Source organism: Microtus oregoni, unplaced genomic scaffold (genome assembly GCF_018167655.1).
Source record: "Microtus oregoni isolate MIOR12 unplaced genomic scaffold, Mior012 000017F_ref0000208, whole genome shotgun sequence".
NCBI lineage: Eukaryota > Metazoa > Chordata > Mammalia > Rodentia > Cricetidae > Microtus > Microtus oregoni.
In genome coordinates, this window is record NW_024543076.1 from 39,060,136 (window position 1) to 39,081,257 (window position 21,122).

At 41.1% G+C, this 21,122-nt stretch overlaps 1 protein-coding gene across 1 annotated transcript in view; it reads left to right on the plus strand.

Annotated features, from left to right (window-relative positions):
* Positions 1-21,122, plus strand: part of Stmn2 (stathmin 2) — a 52,224-nt gene that overhangs the window by 14,005 nt on the left and 17,097 nt on the right. Inside the window, exons 2-3 of the mRNA XM_041667895.1 lie at positions 16,805-16,900; positions 20,673-20,845. Coding sequence (XP_041523829.1) covers positions 16,805-16,900; positions 20,673-20,845 — 269 coding nt within the window. The remainder of the gene's footprint in view (positions 1-16,804; positions 16,901-20,672; positions 20,846-21,122) is intronic.

The window sequence follows — 21,122 nt, forward strand, 5'->3', positions numbered from 1 at the left end:
CCAAAAAAAAAAAAAAAAAAAAAAAAAAGAAAGTATGTAAACTAAGATGAAGAAACTCATATTCGGAAGACATAAAATGTGATCTAAGATTGCTTCAATTCCAACCTTATTTTCTCCATTACCCTCAGGGCCTATTTACTCACCTCTAGCTATTATTGAGGGCAGAAGCAAGAAAAACATATAAATAACCAGAAGAAATGTCTCATCTTTCTCCTGGCACAGTCAGATCTCTTCTCTAAGAGGAGGCCGCAATGCACAGCCAGTGAATTTAACTACTACTCTCTGGGCTGCTGTTTGCACATAAATGACAGCCCCTCCCTGCTTGGCAACCAAAGGATAAGCATTTGTGGAACAACTGTTAGCTACCGAACATACATCCAGGCAGGGGAATATCAAAGACATTAGGAGATACGCCCTCCCTCACTCTCAGGAAATGAATGGCTGAAAAGAAATGAGTAGGAAACCAAGCAATAGAGGAAAACACAACCAACTCGAAGGGGAGCAAGCCAGGAAAGGGACGGTTTCCTTGAAAAGCCAAAGGCACCCCTAAAGCCTTTGCAATAGTAATTTTGAAGTTTGATTCTGGTTTTAGGAAAATGCATACTTAGCTTTGGGAACTACATGACATTTACAAATGTTCATCGAATCCTACCTAATAGGCCTGTCCACTCAACCTATTACAGTTTGTCTGAATCTCAAAATGTGAGCTATAGTCCAAAAAAAAAAACTATTTTTGTGAAAAATATTTAGCATAAACAAATCCAGAGTGAATAGGACATAAAGAAGGGCAAATATTGTGTCTTTGGCTTTGTGCATCACCAATTGGTGGTATTTTGATAAAAAACACATTACCATGCCAAACTCCAATTCATATGTATCTATGCAGATTAAATGTTTAATTCTATTTTTATTGTGTTTATAGCCACATTTGCTGCTGCAAATAAAGTCCATAGGCCATCCTAATCTTTCAATCCAGTTATACCAGCCTGCAGTCTTCGTAGTATGAGAAGGACTCTCAAAGAGAGTTCCGGATGTCATTCAAAAGGCTTATGTTTTATGTATCACTTTCTGCCTGTGAGGAAGAATATTTGAAGCTAAAAATGGACCTTTTATGGAGCATGGAGAAGAGTGGAATTTGCTCCGAGAGTTTAGCAATTTGAAATCAGAGACATGGGTTGCTTCCTGAAGCATTTGATAATATTCACACTGTCAGACACATAGCTACTGTGAAACACAAAGATCCAGAAGGAAGAGAACATTATAAGCCAGAAATATGAAGGCTATACTGCTTTTACTTAATATGAGATGCAATAAAATAATTTATCTAACATAAGGTAGATAAAGGAAGTCTTTACTCCAGAAAACAATGTGTATGTAATGGCAAAAATACTCCATTTTAAAATCTATTGAGTAAAAACCAACTATGTATGACAGTCAGTAGGATACAGAGAGGTGACACAATATGTTCAAGGCATGCAGACCTTTGGGGTTACAGATGTGGCCCAATGATAGAGAGCTTGATTCCAAGAACCAAAAAAGGGGGAGGAAGGATAAGGAATTTAAGGTTTGAAAATTTCTTAAAACTCATATAATGCAATAGCAACTCATAGTTCATTTTTCTACCTGTAACAACAAAAAAAAAAATCAATCCAGACCTATATGAGCAGCATAATCTCACTTGAAATAGTGGGAACACATTCTATACATGTATAAAATTTAAAAAAAATGCCATTTTCATGAAAGCTTTGTAAGTGGAGACTGTTGAAACAGCAAATGTGCATGAGCATGGTGATGGTCAGAAGCTGCAGGAAGCAGCCCCTGGAGCCTTCCTCCAAACTCCATGCCCACAAACGTGCTAGTCTAGGTCATCAGAGGTTCTCTTCACATCCCAGGGTAGACTGCTTTGAAAGTCTTCTCCTAAGTTATCTGGAGGACATTATTGACTACAAAGGTCTACTACTAAGAAAAGAAATCATTTTTATTATGCAGCAAAAACATACAAGCAGATTTAAAAACAGGAGAATTAAATGTTAGTAAAAATCACAGATTTCTTCTAAAAGTTCGCCTTTCTCCAACCATGGCATCCCATTTGTTCTCCTCCCTGCTCCTGCTATGCCCTCTGGCTACAACAACCACCACCTCCGAAGCAAGGAAGGAGCCCAGGGTGAGATTTCCATAGATATAGTAGGAGATCATCGTTAGGCAATTTTCTCTGTTGTTTGGACTCCAAAATGGTGATTGATTATTATAACTGTAAAAAACCAAGTACCAACTTATCAATAATCTGTGCTTCTCTATATCAGTGCATTTAAAGTAATTCTTTGAAGTGAATACTTACTGATCTGCATCAACCGGCTCTTAAAAGGGGAGAAAAATGGAAATGCAACAACCAGAATAAGTAAAAACTCCTCGCAGCATGGTTCCCAGAAACACAAAGAGAACCTCCTGATTTTATCGGAATCCTTACTGCTATCCTTCAGGTTAGCCATGGTTAGAAAACTATCTGCAGAAAAGCATGACTGCTCCTAGATCTTTTCAGCTTTCCTGCATCGTATCAAGAATAATCTGCTGATTATTTCAAGTGAACCAAACCCAGTCCTCAACAGCACTATCTTGTAAATGTGAATCACATACAATCAAAGGCGTGATGGTGGGAGTGGACCTTGAAAGAGTAGCGACCTTACATTTACCGTGGCAACAGCACACAGACCTAACTGCTGACACCACTGGCCATTTCTTTAAATTTAAATTGTATTTTTTTACTCAACTTCATTAAGATAGAATTCACAAATAAAATATATATGTATGTATGTGACTCAATGTGATGCCCTAACATATTTATTTATACACTGGCAAATGATAAAAAATCTAATTAGCATATCTCTCTGTCCATGCTTACCTTTGAGTGTGTGCTGAGAACATGTACTTTTGCCAAGCACATAGTACTTTATAATGAAATTCCTAAAATCATTTGTAAACAAGATAGTTATAGCCTTTGACAGCATCCGTATTTCCTGCTTGGGTTTACCCTTACGTGCATTCCTTGTGTTCTCTTTAAATACAAAAGAGCCATAAAGCATGGATGCCACTGTAACTGCCAGACTTGCGTTCACTAGAAAAATTTTTCCTGACTTTTGTGTTTTGTTTGCATACACATAGCATACATGCATAAACCCTCAACACACACTTCTTCAGTGACTGACTAGTATAAACTGTAATAGTGTGACTTGGAGATCCAGCCGCTAGGACAGCACTGTGGAAGATCTATATACAGGGATTTTGATACACTGTCAAAGGAGACCTTGTGTTTCTCTTATGTTTGGAGAAGCAGGGAAAATGTAGTTCCTGCATGGAGTTTCTGTGGCTTGTGCTTGAATAGCTACCTTCTACTAATCACAAGTAAACAAATAATACTGAATTAAAATAAATTTATTCACAGTTGATATCAACACTAATATACATGGCGTGGGTCTTTTTGATGTTGAGACAGATCTCACCAGGTTGCCTGGCTGATCTGGAACTCTGTGTGTGTGTGTAGATAGACCAGGCTGACCTCAAACTCACAGAGGTCTCTGCCTCCATGCACCACCACATCTGGCTATTGCATTGATTTTTTTCCAAAAAGGATTTCAAATACAAACACCTGTAAAAATCTGTGTATTGCATGCCCAAGCCTGAGCAAAATAAATCACAAAGGAAATCTTTTATCAAGGAAAAAGCTAGATAAGTTTTAGTCTGTCTTTAGCAGATATGTTTTTCGCTGTCTTTTCCTTGTGAAAGCTTATCTCACGGCATAGATTTTATTACAGATATTCTCAGGACTAAAAGAACGACATGAAGCCATTCAAATATATTGATACTTTACACTAGTTCAAGCAGAGGTTTGCATGCAAGCATATTCTAGGAATACTCATTGAACTTTTAGGAAATGTTCAAACTGATAGAAAAAAAATAAATCTAATAAATCACATTATACCTGCTAGAGCTTGTAGCACAGGCTGCTGTAGAACCCTTCTTAATCAGACTGTTCTACATAGATTAGCGTATCTCTTTAGCCAAACAAAGACACTACTTCCTAGCAGTATCTAGGGTTTAAGGTGGAAGGAAACCTTTAGTGCTCACAATCAGGCTTGGTGATAAAATCTTGATACAGAAGCAGAATAAAGTGCTTCTAAGATGACTTAGCCTTGATGAACCTTGAGATTTTTCACTGGGGGAAGTTTAAGTGACAACTCTCCTCCGCACTACAGAGTCAAGAGAACTGTGAGCTTCTCAAGTAACACAGTTTACTGCTTCTACTGCACTATGGGTAAGAACTGGCTCATATCTGCCCATTTCTTTCCCTTGTCACTATTGCTGATGCCAAGAATCCAGTGAGTTGAAATTTAAGAGTTTCAGGGACTTTTGTAAACACCAGTAATGGGTTGGTTATACTGTTTTGGTTCTCGTCAAATTTCTTTTGTTTTACAAGAGAGCTTTGACCACAAAGAGAACTGGATTGCCTTGGCTGGTTAAAATGTGAGGTCTTTCAAAGCCCCTCTGCTTTGGAGACCACAATTCCTGGGGTAGAGATGAGTAGAATAAATGTGAACCCAGTCTAATTTTACACTAAACTAATTAACATCACATCATCCCAGCAGAAATATCTAGAAACATTACCTCATAACAGTGTTTTTTAGGATGTTAAAAACTGACCTTTGGGGATTATTTGGTCTTCTTTTTCAGTGTTACATATTCAGTTACATATTCATCAATAAAACTATTTCAATGCTCGCTCCCAATTTAATGTTGCATGTAGGAAGTATCTTAAGCAAATTCACACTAATCTATTTCTTTGTGTGTGTGGTGTAGTGTGGTATATGTACCTGTTAGAGGGGTAAGTGCACCCTGTGCATGTAGGTATGTATGCTCATGTGTAAACACACATGTGGAGGCCAGGGATCCATGTCAAATGTCTTTCCTTGATTACCATCCACGTTTATTTTTGAGGCAGAACCTCTCATTGAATCTGAAGTTCATTGGTTGGGCTCAGTTGCCAGGTTGAATCGGCTTCAAGGATCCACCTATCTTTGCCACATACACACACACACACACACACACACACACACACACACACACACCCCTGAGCATTAGAGTTACAGATGTAAGCACTGGGAATCTAAACTAACCTCATCAAGCTTCTACAGTGAGAGCTCCACCAACTAAAGCATCTCCTCAAGCTCCATCTCTTTTGTCTTTAAACACCACAGGGAGCTTCAAAATCTTCATAAATAAATGCCTACATGTGTGGCTCAGCTGGTACCGTCCTTGCCTGGCCTGAAGTAAGCTTTGGGTTGGATCCCCAGTACCATGTAAACTGGACATACTGGCACATGCCCATAGTCCTGGTGTTTGAAAGACAGAGGCAAATAGGATCAGAGGCTCAAGACTTTCTTTGGCTGTAAAGTGTGTTCAAGGAATGCCCAGGATGCATGAGACTCTGTCTTAAAAATAAAAATAAACAAGCAAATAATAAATAGATCCAAATACAGGTTGAATCCAAATAGACTGTTTAGGATTTCCCAAGAAACACTCCCTACTAGACTAATCACACCCTTTCTACTAGACTGAGTGGTCACACCCTCCCTACTAGACTGACATGGTCACACCCTCCCTACTAGACTGACATGATCACACCCTCCCTACTAGACTGACATGGTCACACCCTCCCTACTAGACTGAGTGGTCACACCCTCCCTACTAGACTGACATGATCACACCCTCCCTACTAGACTGACATGGTCACACCCTCCCTACTAGACTGACATGATCACACCCTCCCTACTAGACTCATGTGATCACACCCTCCCTACTAGACTGACATGGTCACACCCTCCCTACTAGACTGACATGGTCACACCCTCCCTACTAGACTGACATGGTCACACCCTCCCTACTAGACTGACATGGTCACACCCTCCCTACTAGACTGACATGGTCACACCCTCCCTACTAGACTCATGTGATCACACCCTCCCTACTAGACTGACATGACCACACCCTCCCTACTAGACTGACATGATCACACCCTCCCTACTAGAGTAACATGGTCACATACTCCCTACTAGACTGAGTGGTCACACCCTCCCTACTAGACTGACATGGTCACACCCTCCCTACTAGACTGACATGGTCACACACCCCTACTAGACTCATGTGATCACACCCTCCCTACTAGACTGACATGGTCACACCCTCCCTACTAGACTGACATGGTCACACCCTCCCTACTAGACTGACATGGTCACACCCTCCCTACTAGACTGACATGGTCACACCCTCCCTACTAGACTGACATGACCACACCCTCCCTACTAGACTGACATGATCACACCCTCCCTACTAGACTGACATGGTCACACCCTCCCTACTAGACTGACATGACCACACCCTCCCTACTAGACTGACATGATCACACCCTCCCTACTAGAGTGACATGGTCACACACTCCCTACTAGACTGAGTGGTCACACCCTCCCTACTAGAGTGACATGGTCACACCCTCCCTACTAGACTGACATGGTCACACACCCCTACTAGACTGACATGATCACACCCTCCCTACTAGACTGACATGATCACACCCTCCCTACTAGACTGACATGGTCACACACCCCTACTAGACTGACATGATCACACCCTCCCTTCTAGACTGACATGGTCACACACCCCTATTAGACTGACATGGTCACACCCTCCCTACTAGACTGACATGGTCACACCCTCCCTACTAGACTGACATGATCACACCCTCCCTACTAGACTCATGTGATCACACCCTCCCTACTAGACTGACATGGTCACACCCTCCCTACTAGACTCGTGTGATCACACCCTCCCTACTAGACTGACATGGTCACACCCTCCCTACTAGACTGACATGATTACACCCTCCCTACTAGACTGACATGGTCATGCCCCCCTACTAGACTCATGTGATCACACCCTCCCTACTAGACTGACATGTTCACACCTAGAACAAGCACAGCGAAGATCCTTGAAGTGTGAAAGCTGACCCTGGGCACTCTTCCGCAAGCCTGGAACCAGGGCTAGTTTTCCAGTCTTCTGAGCGACTGTACCCTTACCGCCATTGAGAACAAAGAGTAAAGACTGGAGACTTCTGGGTTCTGATCTCTGGCTCTCCCTAACTCAAAGCTCAGTTTCCTTTCTGGATCTTACGTTAACACCATTGAAAATAGGAGAGCCATGCTTTCCTCCCTGTCTATGATGTGATGGAGTAAAAGGGATAGGTACTTATTAAGTTATGCTTAGAGCTCTTTTTAAATGACCCCATAGGCATTGTGTTTTTGTTAACTGAATTCTTAATAGAAAAGTCATCATGGAAAGTAAAATTCTGGCTGGCTATTTATATATTGAAGCTTGTGGTGCAATGATTAAAATCATTGCAAAACAATTTACCACATAAGGCCAATAAAATGATAATTATGAGAGAAATGAAGCCAGTGTGCCAGGACACAGACAAGCATCCCAGTAAACATACACAAATAAATATTTCTCTCATTCTTCTAAACATTTATCACAAACTCAGAGCTCTAAACTCACGCTTTCAAATACATCCTAACTATATATGCACTGTGCTTTCAGAAGAAATATTTTAAAGGAGTTATTGACTACTAACGTAGTACATTAATGCCTAATATTTTCAGAACTTTCTTTGCTATCTTTCATATGTCAGCAAGAAGTCTAAGACATATCCATTTTCTCTTCAAATAATAGACAAAAGTAAGGATTCAGATAAAATCTTGTCCAGGATGAATATCCAGAACAATTTCTATAATATTGCCAATTCCAAATTACAAAATAGCAATCACATGTATGATATGTCATATTAATGGTTACTCCCACATAAACCAAATGAAGTGGAAAATTGAAAATTTTTAAACCATTTACTTCTAATTGTTTGGGTCTTTAAAAAATACTGGAGTATAACATTTCGAATTGTGTATATTATTTTTGACTTAAAGTAAGACACATGCACAATTAAGATAGATTTGAAAGGACAAGTAAAGCTTAGAGTTTGTGGGATATGGTTTAGATGAATGGAAGAAATTTTTATATGCCCATGTTGTATTTTCTAAAGTAAACTAATCTCCACAATGCTTTAATCTAAAACAAAATCATAACTAATTACTAAATCTATGTATTCTTCTAAAAATTGTTCCTGAAGTTTCCAGCCATATCTATGCCAATTTATTACCATACATCAAAAAGTATTGCATTTTCCTTCTGTAAAGACACATAGGCATCCCTCTGATTTGACATGCATAGATTCAATCACGAATTGCTAGTATTTTTTAAAGGGTCCCTCAATTAAACATGTACACACTAATACTTCATATCAGTATTACCTGAGCCACAGCACATAACAAATATTTACTACCATATCATCATTGTTGGATTATTAGATATGAAAATAATTGAGAGATTGTTTAAAGTATCCCAAAAGATGCTCATACATATAAGTAACAGCATTCAGGTTATATATGCATATATACATGCAATAACAAAAAGGACCATGAATTTGAAAAAGAGCAAGGCTGGGAGTACTGGGGTAAAGGTTGCAGGGAAGAAATGGAAGAGAGAAATGTGATTATTTTATGATCTTGAAAATAAAACAAATTTTAGCAATCATCCAGGAGGTAATTGTCAAATAATACACTCTCAAAAAAAAAAAAAAAGAACTTGGGAATCCACAGATTCTGATGTCTGCAGAGGATCCCAAAACCAGTCCTCCATGCATACAGAGGCCCTGGCGAGTGTGTGTCTAGCTGTGCAATCAATGGCTTATGTGTGGAAAGTAAGGGAGGAAATGCCAAGGAGAAAACGCTTATACCTTCTATTTTATTAGTTTCTGGTTGGAAACATATAGACAGTGAAAATGAGAGCAAACCGCCCAAGGAAAAATTGCTGGAAAGGTGAGAGTGGGTGCGAAACTTGGTGGTGAAGCACTTACCTAGCCTGCACAAAGCCATGCGCTCAACATCAGCACCAGAGACAGCGGGAGGGAGGGAGAAAAGAGGAAGTACAGAGGAGAGAGACATAGAAAACAATCGATAAGGACATGAACAGCATGGAGCAGCATGTAAGAGGGAAAGAGTCAGACAGACTGAACACTTAGCATCCACCAGAACTCACAGAATTTATCCCACATCTCTGAACTTTTTCTTCACTTATAAACTTGGACTATTTACTGGACCTTTCTCGGCATTGCCGAAATGGCTAAACAGAAAAATGTCTTCCCGATGCCTTAGTTCATTGTTTGTGCTCAACAAAGAGCAGCTGTTCCCATTACTCATGGTTCATTGTAGCCATTTGGAAGAATAGAAAAAGTGCAATTAGTGTTCACGCATCATTAGGCTAAAAGACTATTACTATATAATTATTACACTTTGTGTGGGTTGAATTTTAAATGAATTCACTAGACAAATGCACTTATTTGTAAACATTAATAGTTAATAGCCAAGTCGACCAACGCACCCCTGGGAAGGAATATATAGAATTACCTATTAACTCCCACATTCTTGCAAAGATGCATTCAGTTCTTAGTTTGGAGTTTGGTAAAAGTATTTATATACATTGACCCCAAAATCCAAGAAAAGAAATTATTGTCAACTCAGTGTATGTAACACCAACAGCAAAATCATAAGCATGTTTCTCACAGCACTTTGTATTTCCTGAGGAGTCCTTACTTTAAAAATCATTCAAACCATTTATAGTTCAGTATATGAGCCCACACACAGTTATTCTCCAAGCAAACCCTTCCTGTGAACTTCAGCTTAGCTACATTCTGCATGGAAAGTCTCCCTTGACCCCTGTTTACAGAGACCTTTTACCCTTCCTTCTGTGTTAGTATAGCTCTTTGTCCCAAACTCATTTATTTCCTAACAAATTTTTCATGAGATTTTGTGTTCCTACTTTGTTCCCTTCATTTCCTATGTTAATGCCACACACCACCTCCTGGGCATCCATTGTTTCTTCATGTGTCTCCTGCATTAAAGAACATTTTCTTAAAGTTGGGCTGGAGAGATCGGAGAGATGGCTTAGTAGGTGAAGGTGTTTGTTGTGCCAATGCAAGGATCTAAGTTCAAATCCCCATAACCCCTGCAAAATCCAGACATACTAGCACTAACATGCATCTGTAATCCCTGTTATTCTGCAGAGAGATGGGAGATTGACACAGGAACTTCCCCAGAAATTCAGAGGCCAGCTAGTCTGGCGATGTCAGTGGAAAAATAAATAGGAACTCCTGTCTCAAACAAGGTGAAAGATGAGGACCAACACTAGAAGTTGTCTTCTGACCTACACATACATACACAGCGTGCATCCTAGCATTCACACAAAACAACAACATAAAGGGAAGACAGGAAGGAGGGAGAGAGGGAGAAGGAGGGAGAATGGAAAGAAGGAAGGAGGGAGGGAGGAAAGGAGGGAGGGAGGGAGGGAGGGAGGGAGGGAGGGAGGGGAGGGGAGGGAGGGGGGATCCAAAGAACAAAGGAAGGAAAAAAGGAAGGGAGGAGGGAAGGAAGATAGAAAGATTTTTATGAAATAACTTTTTTCAGCCTGTTTACTGGTTCCTCACTTCTGAACTGATAACAAAGCCTAACCTGGGAGACTTTTAACACTGAAAGGAACCATTACCAATGAACATAAACTGGAACCGTCGGAGAAACCGGGACTTGTGGCCACCAAACACACACTTCTCAAAATCTTTCTCAGGGACTGGGGAGTCGCCTCCGTGATTAAGAATACTCGGTGCTCTTCCAGAGGAGCCAAATTCGGTTGCTAGCACCCACATCAGACAGCTCCCAACTGTCTGGACTACACAAGCTCTGGGACGTTCAATGTCTCCAGCTGCACAGCCACCTGCACTTACACACACATGCCTGTGTGAGGATGCATACTATCTACACATAGTTAAAAATAAAAAAGTAATTCTATTTTAAAATCTATCACAGATTATTCCTACAGAGAGCCTGAAGACTCAATTCCAAGGCTTAAGTCTCTTTTAATTGCCCTGTTTATTCACGATACTTTGACATTCTGGCACAGAACATTGTGTATGATCTTGTTCTTAATAGAAGCATAATGCATTCAGGGAGCAAAGGTTAAATTGTCTTACCCAAAATATTTGAGCAAAATTAACACCCATGAAGACTTACTCTTGAAGCCCAATTGAGTGTAGCTAAAAGGCTGCCCCTAGCATGCAGAGAATACCAGCCAAAGTGCTAAGAGAGAGAGCAGGCCAATTGGTACTTAGTCCTACATACAAAAGGTTTCCGTGTTGTCTCTTTAGAACCCATTTCCATAACAACAAAATAAATACATCTTTTCTGCTTTGTTTTCTTAAACACTATTCAATCCATTTTTAACAGAAAGGAGAGAAGGCTGAGACAAGGTTGGCTGGCCTCAAAGACATGGCAATCCTTCTGCCTCAGGCTCCTGAGTGCTAAGTTACAGGCATGAACAACCACATCTGACTACTCCTGTTCAGTCTTCACCCTCCAGGTCTGTTGTCTTTGAGTGCTATATGAAATCCAGGACACACACTTAAGGTGGAATTTCGGAAAAACAACAGGTGATGTTTAGTACGTCCTGGGCATAGCTTGTTTAAACCTTAGCTGAGTGGCCTGTGTTTTTATTGACTAAAACCTGGAATCCCTAAATGTGAAGCCCTTCTTTGTCACTCACCTCGCTGCAGCAGGCCGAGAGGTCTTCATGGCTTCTCGAAGTCATGATTGCATCCCTGTGTCCTTTCCTGTTTCCATCTGTGTCCTTTCCTGTATCCATCTGTCTTAATCTGTTCCATATCCTTGCCTAGACAGCAACTCTCTCCTATGTCAGTCTATTTCTAGACTGCTCGACAGGAACGCCTGCCCCTAGGTGGTACTTGCTCTTGTCAATGGAAATAGATTTAAAGTCAATGACCAACACAACTGTAATTTGTTGAACAGCCACTTCCTGATCTCTCCCAAACTGTTCTCTGAATTGTTTTGCTGATGAGTAAGACACAGTGTATACTTTCAAAGGGTGCATAGTTTAACTAACAAAAATTATATATCAGAAAACAATGTCTAAAGACCCTAAACAGTACACAAGTGAGATATCATAAGCCACTGAGAACAGCTAGAAACACCATAAGAGGGGTACTTATGGATGGGGGATCTGTATTAAGACCAACTTTGAGGAAAATTTGAGTGAGCTAATCTAACCCCGGGGCAATAAATGCCACCTGCCAGAAAATTCAGGCATAGGTACTGTGGAAGGTGTATAATTACCTCAAGGAGACAGCCAGGACTCACCTGGTGGTTGCAACTTGTTCTGTGGAGTTCCCTGGGATTCAGAGAGTCCACATAAGTTGCAAGCCACACAGTGACTGCCTCTGGCCATTCAGAGTCATTGTATAAAATTAATACTGAAACTAGCCATGTTGACACCTGTGTTTAATTCCAGAAGCAGAAGCAAGTGAATCTATAAGTTCAAGGCCAGCCTGCTCTACACAGTGAGTCCCAGGCTGTCCAATGCTACATAGTGAGACTTTGTCTTAAAAAACAAAATGTACTAAGAAGTAAGGACACTATTAAGGAAACCACCCACAAAAGTCAACTACCTTTTCCCCAGTGCTCCAAACCGCAATATTATACAGAATTTGCTAAGACATCTTTTCACAAATAACTTACCTGAACCAAAGGATCTGGTAAAGGTTAAACCAAAAGGGCAACACTTTTTGGTGTCATTGTTGGTGAACAAAATGGCTGTCTTTTGCTGTAGCAGGCTGAGGGGTCTCCCTTTCTGTTACATATTTGGGAATAATTCCCTAGTTCAAAACAGTTTACCACTGCCAGGCCTTTGTTCCTCTCTCCTAGCTAAGCACAGAGATCTGCCTTCCTGCAGTTATCTTTATCAGCAGGCATTCGGTCAGTGTTTAGGCAAAGAGCATCCCATCTAAGATAGTCACAGATCTCTAAGGACATAGAATTACTACCTGCCCAAGCTGCTCTTCTGGTTTTACCCCACTTAAAAGATTCTTAACTCCTTACGCTCACTTCCATCTCAGTTTACTGATGATTTAGTTCAGGACTTTCAAGGACAGCAGAAGGGATAATTAACTGCAACCCAGAGAAAGACCCACAATACCCACGATCAGAACGCTGATGACAGCATAGCCTAGAACTAGTAATTTAGAGGCCTGAGTCTCTTCTCTTAGAAGAGTAAGTCTAACTCCAGACCTAGGCCAGTAGAAACTGGTGTATGTGCTATCTGATCAAGAACCATCAGCTTCCCCCCCCCCCGACTGTTTAATGTAGGTTTCCTGGTTACCCCAGTAGCCTCTATGCATACTGGGAGAAAAGAAGTGGGGCTAAAATACAATCCATGCCCTGTTTGTAATTTTACTGAAAAAGAACTTTTTAGCCCTTTACTAACCACCTAAAAATGTAGCATAGTGCATTAACCTTCCCCTCTAGAATTCCCTGACAATTTAATTCCTCTCTTAACTAACTTTCTCCATTAAGGAGTTCACCAGACATGTGCTAATCACTCCCATGGATCTGTGTGTGTGTGTATGTGTTGTGTGTGCATGCGCGTGTGTGTGTGTGAAAACTCTTACCTGATTTTCTATGGTGGAAAAGAATTCTGGCCCTGGAACCTGCTATGGTTGGGGAATTGCTGTTTTTTAAGGGTATATATTATATATGACTGGGAGTGTTTGTAATGGGTAGACCTAAGGAACAATGTGGAACTAAGAACAGTGTAGAACCAGAAGAATGAGTGGCACAGTGAGAAATGATGGGAGAGGAATAAAGAGACATGGACAGACAATTCCTGTTGTGAGTAGACTCCTTTACCCTCAGATCTTTAGCCCCCTTTAGCTATCCACGCTGCCTTTAACTGAACCCTGAAAGGAAGTCTTAAACACTAAAGCCTTTAAGGACCTCACTACCCCAGGCTGCATAGAACAGCTTAGAACCAATACTTCAGTCAATTTTTCAGCTCTGGCCAACACGGCAGATATGATTTAACAAAGCTCCGGAGACTAGGGTTCTGTGAGCTGCCGAGCAGCTTGGTGGCACTCTGGTATGACTGTGTTCCAAGGTGCAAACAAGGTGCTTTTTTGTGTTTTCACAGCAGAAAGAGTTGAATCCGACTCTCCCGCCCCTTACAAGGGCTCTAGACCACTCTAGAGTGAAGACTTGGACTTTACTATCTGATCCTCAAAGGTTTCATGTCTACGTATTATCAAATGGGGTACAGAGGATAAAAATCTTCAGTTACTAACATAAATTGCTGTTCATCATTCATAGGGCTCCCCATGAGTCAGCCACAGGTGATCTGTACACCCTACTCTTCACTAGCTGGGAGATCTTACTGAAAATTACTGAAGTTTGTTACCAAGTCACTAATGACAGATATGAAGAGCGATTAGTATAAATTTACAATCTTGTATAACTCTAACTTGATATTTCTTTCTGGGTTAGAAAATCTTTTAGTTTTGTGTTTAGACTTACTTCTTAGTAAGATTTGAATCTATTGTGTACATCGGATATACAGTCATCCTTCAATGTGCATGGAAATTATTTCCATGACCCCCTAGGAATAGAAGAATTGCGGTGTTTAAGTCCCTATTTAAAAGGATAAAGTATTTGTCTGGAGCTCATGCATCTCCTGTCCTTTACTGTAAGCCGTGTACTGATTACCCCATACAATGTGAACACTATGGAAATGGCCATTACACTGTATCTTTAAGGGATAAGAGAAGCATCTATATGTAGTCCACACAAAGCAGTTCTGAATGATAGTTGTCTTATAGTGATCACATGACTAGTACGTGCCATTGCAGAGGTCATTTTTATTTTAAATATATTCAATATGAGCTTGGTTGAATTCCTGGGTATAAAACCCAAGATGTAGAGTGATAACTATATACTTTATTTTGCAAAATGTTTGGAGTACCATACTATATTCAAAAAGAAAAAGGTAGCAATACTATCATGCAAAGCTTGGTTAAACTGCTTTCAGTCAGTTTATGGAACATGTTAAGGCATCAAATACACTGTGCTCTGGTAGAAATTATGATTCACATGGAACATTTACGTGGAAAACCATCTTAGATATTTCTAAGTGACTAACCAAAAAGAAACAAGGCAAAGAAATATAGTTCAACTTTCTAAAATTGAAAATTTTATAAAATTTCTCCTAAAGGCATTGTCAAAAATGCCTGTGGCCCAGAACCAATCATGGCTTTCATTGTTAGGAAATAAGCTAGTAGAGATGCCTGCCGCAGGTCGTCTGGACATGCTAAGATGAACCACGTGAAACTGACAATGTTGATCTGTGTATGTGTCTGGATCTCATTCTCAGACACATAGCCCTACAGCCCCTAGACTGCGTTCTAAAGGAGGACTGGATGTCTCCTTAGCAGCTCTGGTATAGATTCTTCTATCGCCTTTTATCCAGAGGCCCCATCTTTGTCATCAGTCATATGTGACTTTGGCCTCTGTGAGACTCAATTCCCTCACTGACAAAATTAGCAGTTGAGTAGGTGGACTACAGATTTAAAAATCTTGTCAGCCTCTTGGCTGTGGCATGTCATCTGCAAAAGTGAGGCTTGGGGAACACACAGCTGAGTTACAAAAAGTTAAATCTCGTGGGGTTTTAGGTACATTTACTTACTAGCTTGCTCTAGCTGCATTCATTGCTGTCCTCGGCTGCATGTGATCATAGTCCATGTGCTAGACATGGTAAAATATCTGTTGGATCTGCTTCCAGCTTATCAATAAAAGATGTACTGTCAATAATGTCTAAATTGAGCTTCTAGAATTCCTTCTCCCTGCAAGGTCTAGACACTGTTCTTTGGACTTTAAAAGTCCCTGGTGATGATTAAAAGATCCCACCAGCACAAATGTTACATGTGAGGTTACAATTTCCCTGTCACAAGCTACTATAAGGTATAGTACGCTCCTTATTTTTCTGCCATTTTCTTTAATTAATTTCACTAATTAAATAACCACCCAAAGTGATGGTGTTCTACCCTCTCGTCCCAGATTCTGCTGTCTGGAGACCTTTGTGCTGGTGACAGCCATGAAATGCTCACAGGTCTTCTAGGGCAGGCCTATTAGAGGAGAAAGGACGGCATGGGGTAGAGAGGAGGGAGGAGGGGGAGCAGCAAGGGCTAATCTCCAGCTTCTCTGAGAGGCTGGTATCCAGTCTGTGTTGCAAAGGGAGGGAGATCCTGATCAGATCTCAGCACATGGGGAGAAGGTGAGATAAGAAAATGCATTTGGGAATTAAGAGAAAACAGCCACAAAGCTCCCTGGAGGGTGCAGATGCTTAACAACTCTCCAGAGGAGTTCTGTGACTATCCCCAAATGGATAGTGGTGATGCAGGATGAACCCCGAGAATCGTAACTTGTGTGAAGAGGACTCACACATGCATTAATTAGAATGCACACGTTAGTTTTGTCTGTTTCTTTTGCCAGTGTTTTTCTGTCTTCCTTCCTCCTGGATCTGAAGTCCTTTTTTTTTTTTTCTAACTCACTTTCATTGTTTATGTAGTCTACAATAATACACACTTAGCTTCCTCCATAGGGATGAGTATATGCATCATGCTTGTTTATCTTCTCATTCATTGAGGAAGCAAGCCAAGCAGCCTGCCTTCTGCAGAAGATTATAATTATTGCTCAAATTCAGAGAGGTGTTAAGAGGAAATTCAGAGAATGAATCTCTAATCTTACACCTTCCCTTGCAGCCTACAAGGAAAAAATGAAGGAGCTGTCCATGCTGTCACTGATCTGCTCATGCTTCTACCCGGAGCCTCGCAACATCAACATCTACACCTACGATGGTGAGTCGCCTACGCCAGAGACACCTCTAGCTGCACAGCAGGCCGGAGTCTGAGTGCAAGTGCTTCTCTCCAGGAGCTCCTAACATAATTGGATGAGCATTTTATAGATCTCAGTGTTGATTTGCTGTGTCCAGCCATTAGGTCTTATTGATTGCCTATTGCTCACAGCAGTTTGAAGCCACTGCTACTAACGACACATTAATGTCTCTTAGGAAGCATGGTTGGCTTGCTACCAGCATCCTGATCAGCACATCACAATCCACCAGAAGTCTTTTCAAATAATGAAGCACACTAAACTACAATTACACCAGATCTTAATTTGCAAGAAATTATTTTTCTACACAGATCATTCAAAGACTAGAAAACATATCAACATCACTGTTTTCTCTCTACAGTACCCATATTTTGTGAGCAAATGCAAACAAGCTAATAACAAAGATCAAATCCATATATATTATCCTGGCTATCCGTAACTAACTATACAGAACAGGCTAGCCTCAAACTCTAGAGATACTCATACTCCTGCCTTTGCCTCTCAAGTGCCAGGATTAAAGGTGTGCACCTCTGAGCCAGGCTGCCAATTGTCTTAACTGAAGTGCAGCCTTTTCAGTTTGCTTTATGCCAACTCATGGTGGTTAGGTAAGTTTGGTTTCATTTCTGGATCTTCAAATGAGTGTGGCCTCAGGCAAGAGGATACTTCGACTCTTTAATTATCATTTACTCTCCCTCCTAGGAATGTTGGGGAGAGGGTGTTACATGTCTTACCCTGATGCCTAAGACGTCCTCACGACCTGTTGTGATACTATTATTATCAACCTCATCTAACTCGGCCAACCTAATCAAAGTAGGGCAGTCGTGTATACCAGAGCTACCTGAGACAGTCTGATGTTTGGTAGGCTCACAGTTATTCTGCCTTTCCACATGTGCAAAAGTCGTTAAAAAGAAGGTAAAGGGCAGGCACCCAGTCTTAAGTGCCTTCAGTTCTCTCTGAGATCTCAGAGCCTTGCTTCTCCCTGTGCTGTTCTGATGACACAAGCCTTTGAAGGCTAATTAACTTTCCAGAAGCAGCAGTCTCTGTAAGCAGGCAACCAATCCATCTCCAACCAAAACTTCCACTAGAACACATGCAGCATGCCCAGTTCCTGTAAGTCCATTAAATCAACCGCATAGATCCATACTGTCTGTCAGATGTTGTTGTTAGCAGGAATCTGGCTGTGTTTCTTAAGAGACTATAAAATCTGGTCTGTCACTGAGATCCCATGATGAATGTGGCATGGCCCTTGCCTTCCTGGAACTTGAAGCTCTGTAGATGAGTCTTAAAACACACAAGGAGAGAAGCAAATTGTTGGGACCCAAGAACAGGGTGGTCTCTGCACTTTGGTACTGAGAGGCAGGAAGCGGAGCTGTGCGAGCTGTCTGAAGCTGAAGAGACAACTCCACATGCACCGCTTCAAAAGCACTCAGTAGAGACTTTCGTGTTTCCAAACTGTTTACTCGGCCTTGTGTCCCTGCCTTGATAGTGATTATCTGAGCAACGTAGATCATGTAAAGTGCTCTTTCTGGACCTCAAAGGAGAGTGTTCTGTCATGTTACAGTAAGAGACTGGGCCATTGAGTGCTTGGGAATCCCCTGGGGGTCTTAGAACCACTCTGGAGGGGAACAAGACACACCTACAGCCGGGCGGTGGTGGCGCACGCCTTTAATCCCAGCACTCGGGAGGCAGAGGCAGGCGGATCTCTGTGAGTTCGAGGCCAGCCTGGTCTACAAGAGCTAGTTCCAGGACAGGAACCAAAAGCTATGGAGAAACCCTGTCTCGAAAAATAAAAAAAAAAAAAAATAAAAAAAAGAGACACACCTACACATGAAATACTCGTGACACAAAGCAGTGGCTTAATGCCAAGAAGTTTCTGGATGCAAACAAAGATTAGTGGACGAGAGTGTTGAAGCGTGAGATCAAGCTGAAGACCAGTGAAGCTTTAGAGAAATCGGTAGGTTTTCCTACATTGTGAGCTATGAAGTTACAAATGTCCTCAAAGACACTACCTATTATACTGTTTTATGCTACAAATTATTTCAGATTGTAAATGACAGCACGTGATTAATATATGAATGTATGATAATAAGCCTATCAATCATATTATACATGATTAAAGCGTGAAAGTCCAGTAATTCACTTGTTAGTACATATGGCAATGATAAGCATGGCTAGCAATTTTCTCTTCTTTAGTTTAATTAATAATTAAAAACTTATGTGTTACAGTGCATTCTTTAAAAAGATTTGTTTATTTATGAACGTGAGTGCTCTGTCTTCCTGTAGGTCTGCACAACAGAGGAGGGCCTCAGATCCCATTATAGGTGGTTGTGAGTGACCATGTGGTTGGTAGGAATGGAACTTAAGACCTCTGGAAAAGCAACCAGATCTCTTAACCACTGAGCCACCTCTCCAGCCCTACAGTGTACATTTTAAACACAATACACATTACATAATGATGACACCAAGTTAGTTAACATATGCTTACCTCATGTGTTATCATGTGTTTCTGGCAAGAACCCAATCAAAGAAAACAAATTAAAAATGCTTAGACCACTAACAAAATGGAGCCTTAATCCATCATTAAAAATAACAAAATTATTATTTGCAAGAATAGATGAAACTGGAGATCATTTTATTAACAAAATAAATCAGATTCAGAAAGGCACATATCTCATTTTCTTTCATAGGTCTTCATGTACACATATTACGCACACCATACACACACACACACACACACACACACACACACACACACACACACTGTGAAAGTAGGGGAAGGGGTATTTGGGGAGAAGGAGACCAATCAGAGGGAGGCAGAGAAAGACAAGAGGCGGTAATGGGGTACACATACGAACAAAGCACATGAGAAGAAAGTTGCAAAAGATCACAATCATACCCACCACTCTGCACAATGAACACGTGCTAATAACTTTCGAGTGTAAAACAACAGAGTATAATGTTACAGTTATCACTGCAGATCACATTGTGTGTCGGCTTAATGCAACCTAGAGTCAGCTGGGAAGGGGGAAGCGCAATTGGAGACTGACTCCATCCCACCGGCGTATGTGCATGACTACGGGGCATTTTCTTGACTGATGCAGGAGGGTCCAGTCAACTGTGGTTGGTGCCACCCTAGTCTTGCATTGTATGAAAAAGTAAGCTGGAACATCCATGGAAATGAAACCAGTAAGCAATGTCCCTGCATGGTCTCAGCTGCGGTTTCAGCTTCCAGGTTCCTGCCCTGGCTTCCCACAATGAAGGGCTGTGAGGTGGAACTGTAAGCCAAATATATCTTTTTCTCCAAAGTTGTCTGTGGTCTTGGTGTTTTGTCACAGTGACAGAAAGCAAACCAGGACTCTCATGAACATATTTAATTTTCTAGCGAAAATTTTATACTGTTTAACCAACATCTCCCCAGTATCCATCAGCCTTGGCTGGCACACCACACTCTATATGCATGAGGACAGTATCTTTGCCTTGCTGGGCCCACCTAGCTTTCTCTTCTACAGTGCACTCCAGGTTTACCCATGTGGTCGCAAATGACAGAATTTACTACATTTGTCAACAAAAACATTTACACTGTAAAAGTGTGTGCACAGTCAAGCTGTGGGAGTTCGTGCATTTTGGAAGCACTTCGTTTCCACTTCCTAGAATGAGATGCCTCTTGAACTGCTGGGCTCATTAAAGTAGCTGCTTGATTCAGACGCCTGCTTGACATTCTCGATGTTCCTTCCGTAGACATGGAGGTGAAACAGATCAACAAGCGAGCCTCTGGCCAGGCTTTTGAGTTGATCTTGAAGCCACCATCTCCCATCTCAGAAGCTCCACGAACTTTAGCTTCTCCAAAGAAGAAAGACCTGTCTCTGGAGGAGATCCAGAAAAAGCTAGAGGCTGCGGAGGAAAGAAGAAAGGTAACTTTCTCCATGAGTTTTTGTTTTTCTTTGTTTGGTTTCATTTGGGAGACGAGATTTCTCTGTATAGCCTTGGCTGTCCTGGAACTTGCTCTGTAGACCAGGCTGGCCATGAATTCAGAGTTTTCTAAAGTCTCTACTTTCTTCCTTCTTCCCCTCCACTCCCATTCTCTCTTTAACAAAGATACACACACACACATACACACACACATGGAGGAAGAGAGAGATGTCAAGCAGAGATTCCAAGAGACAATGATCCCCAAATGCCTACACCATC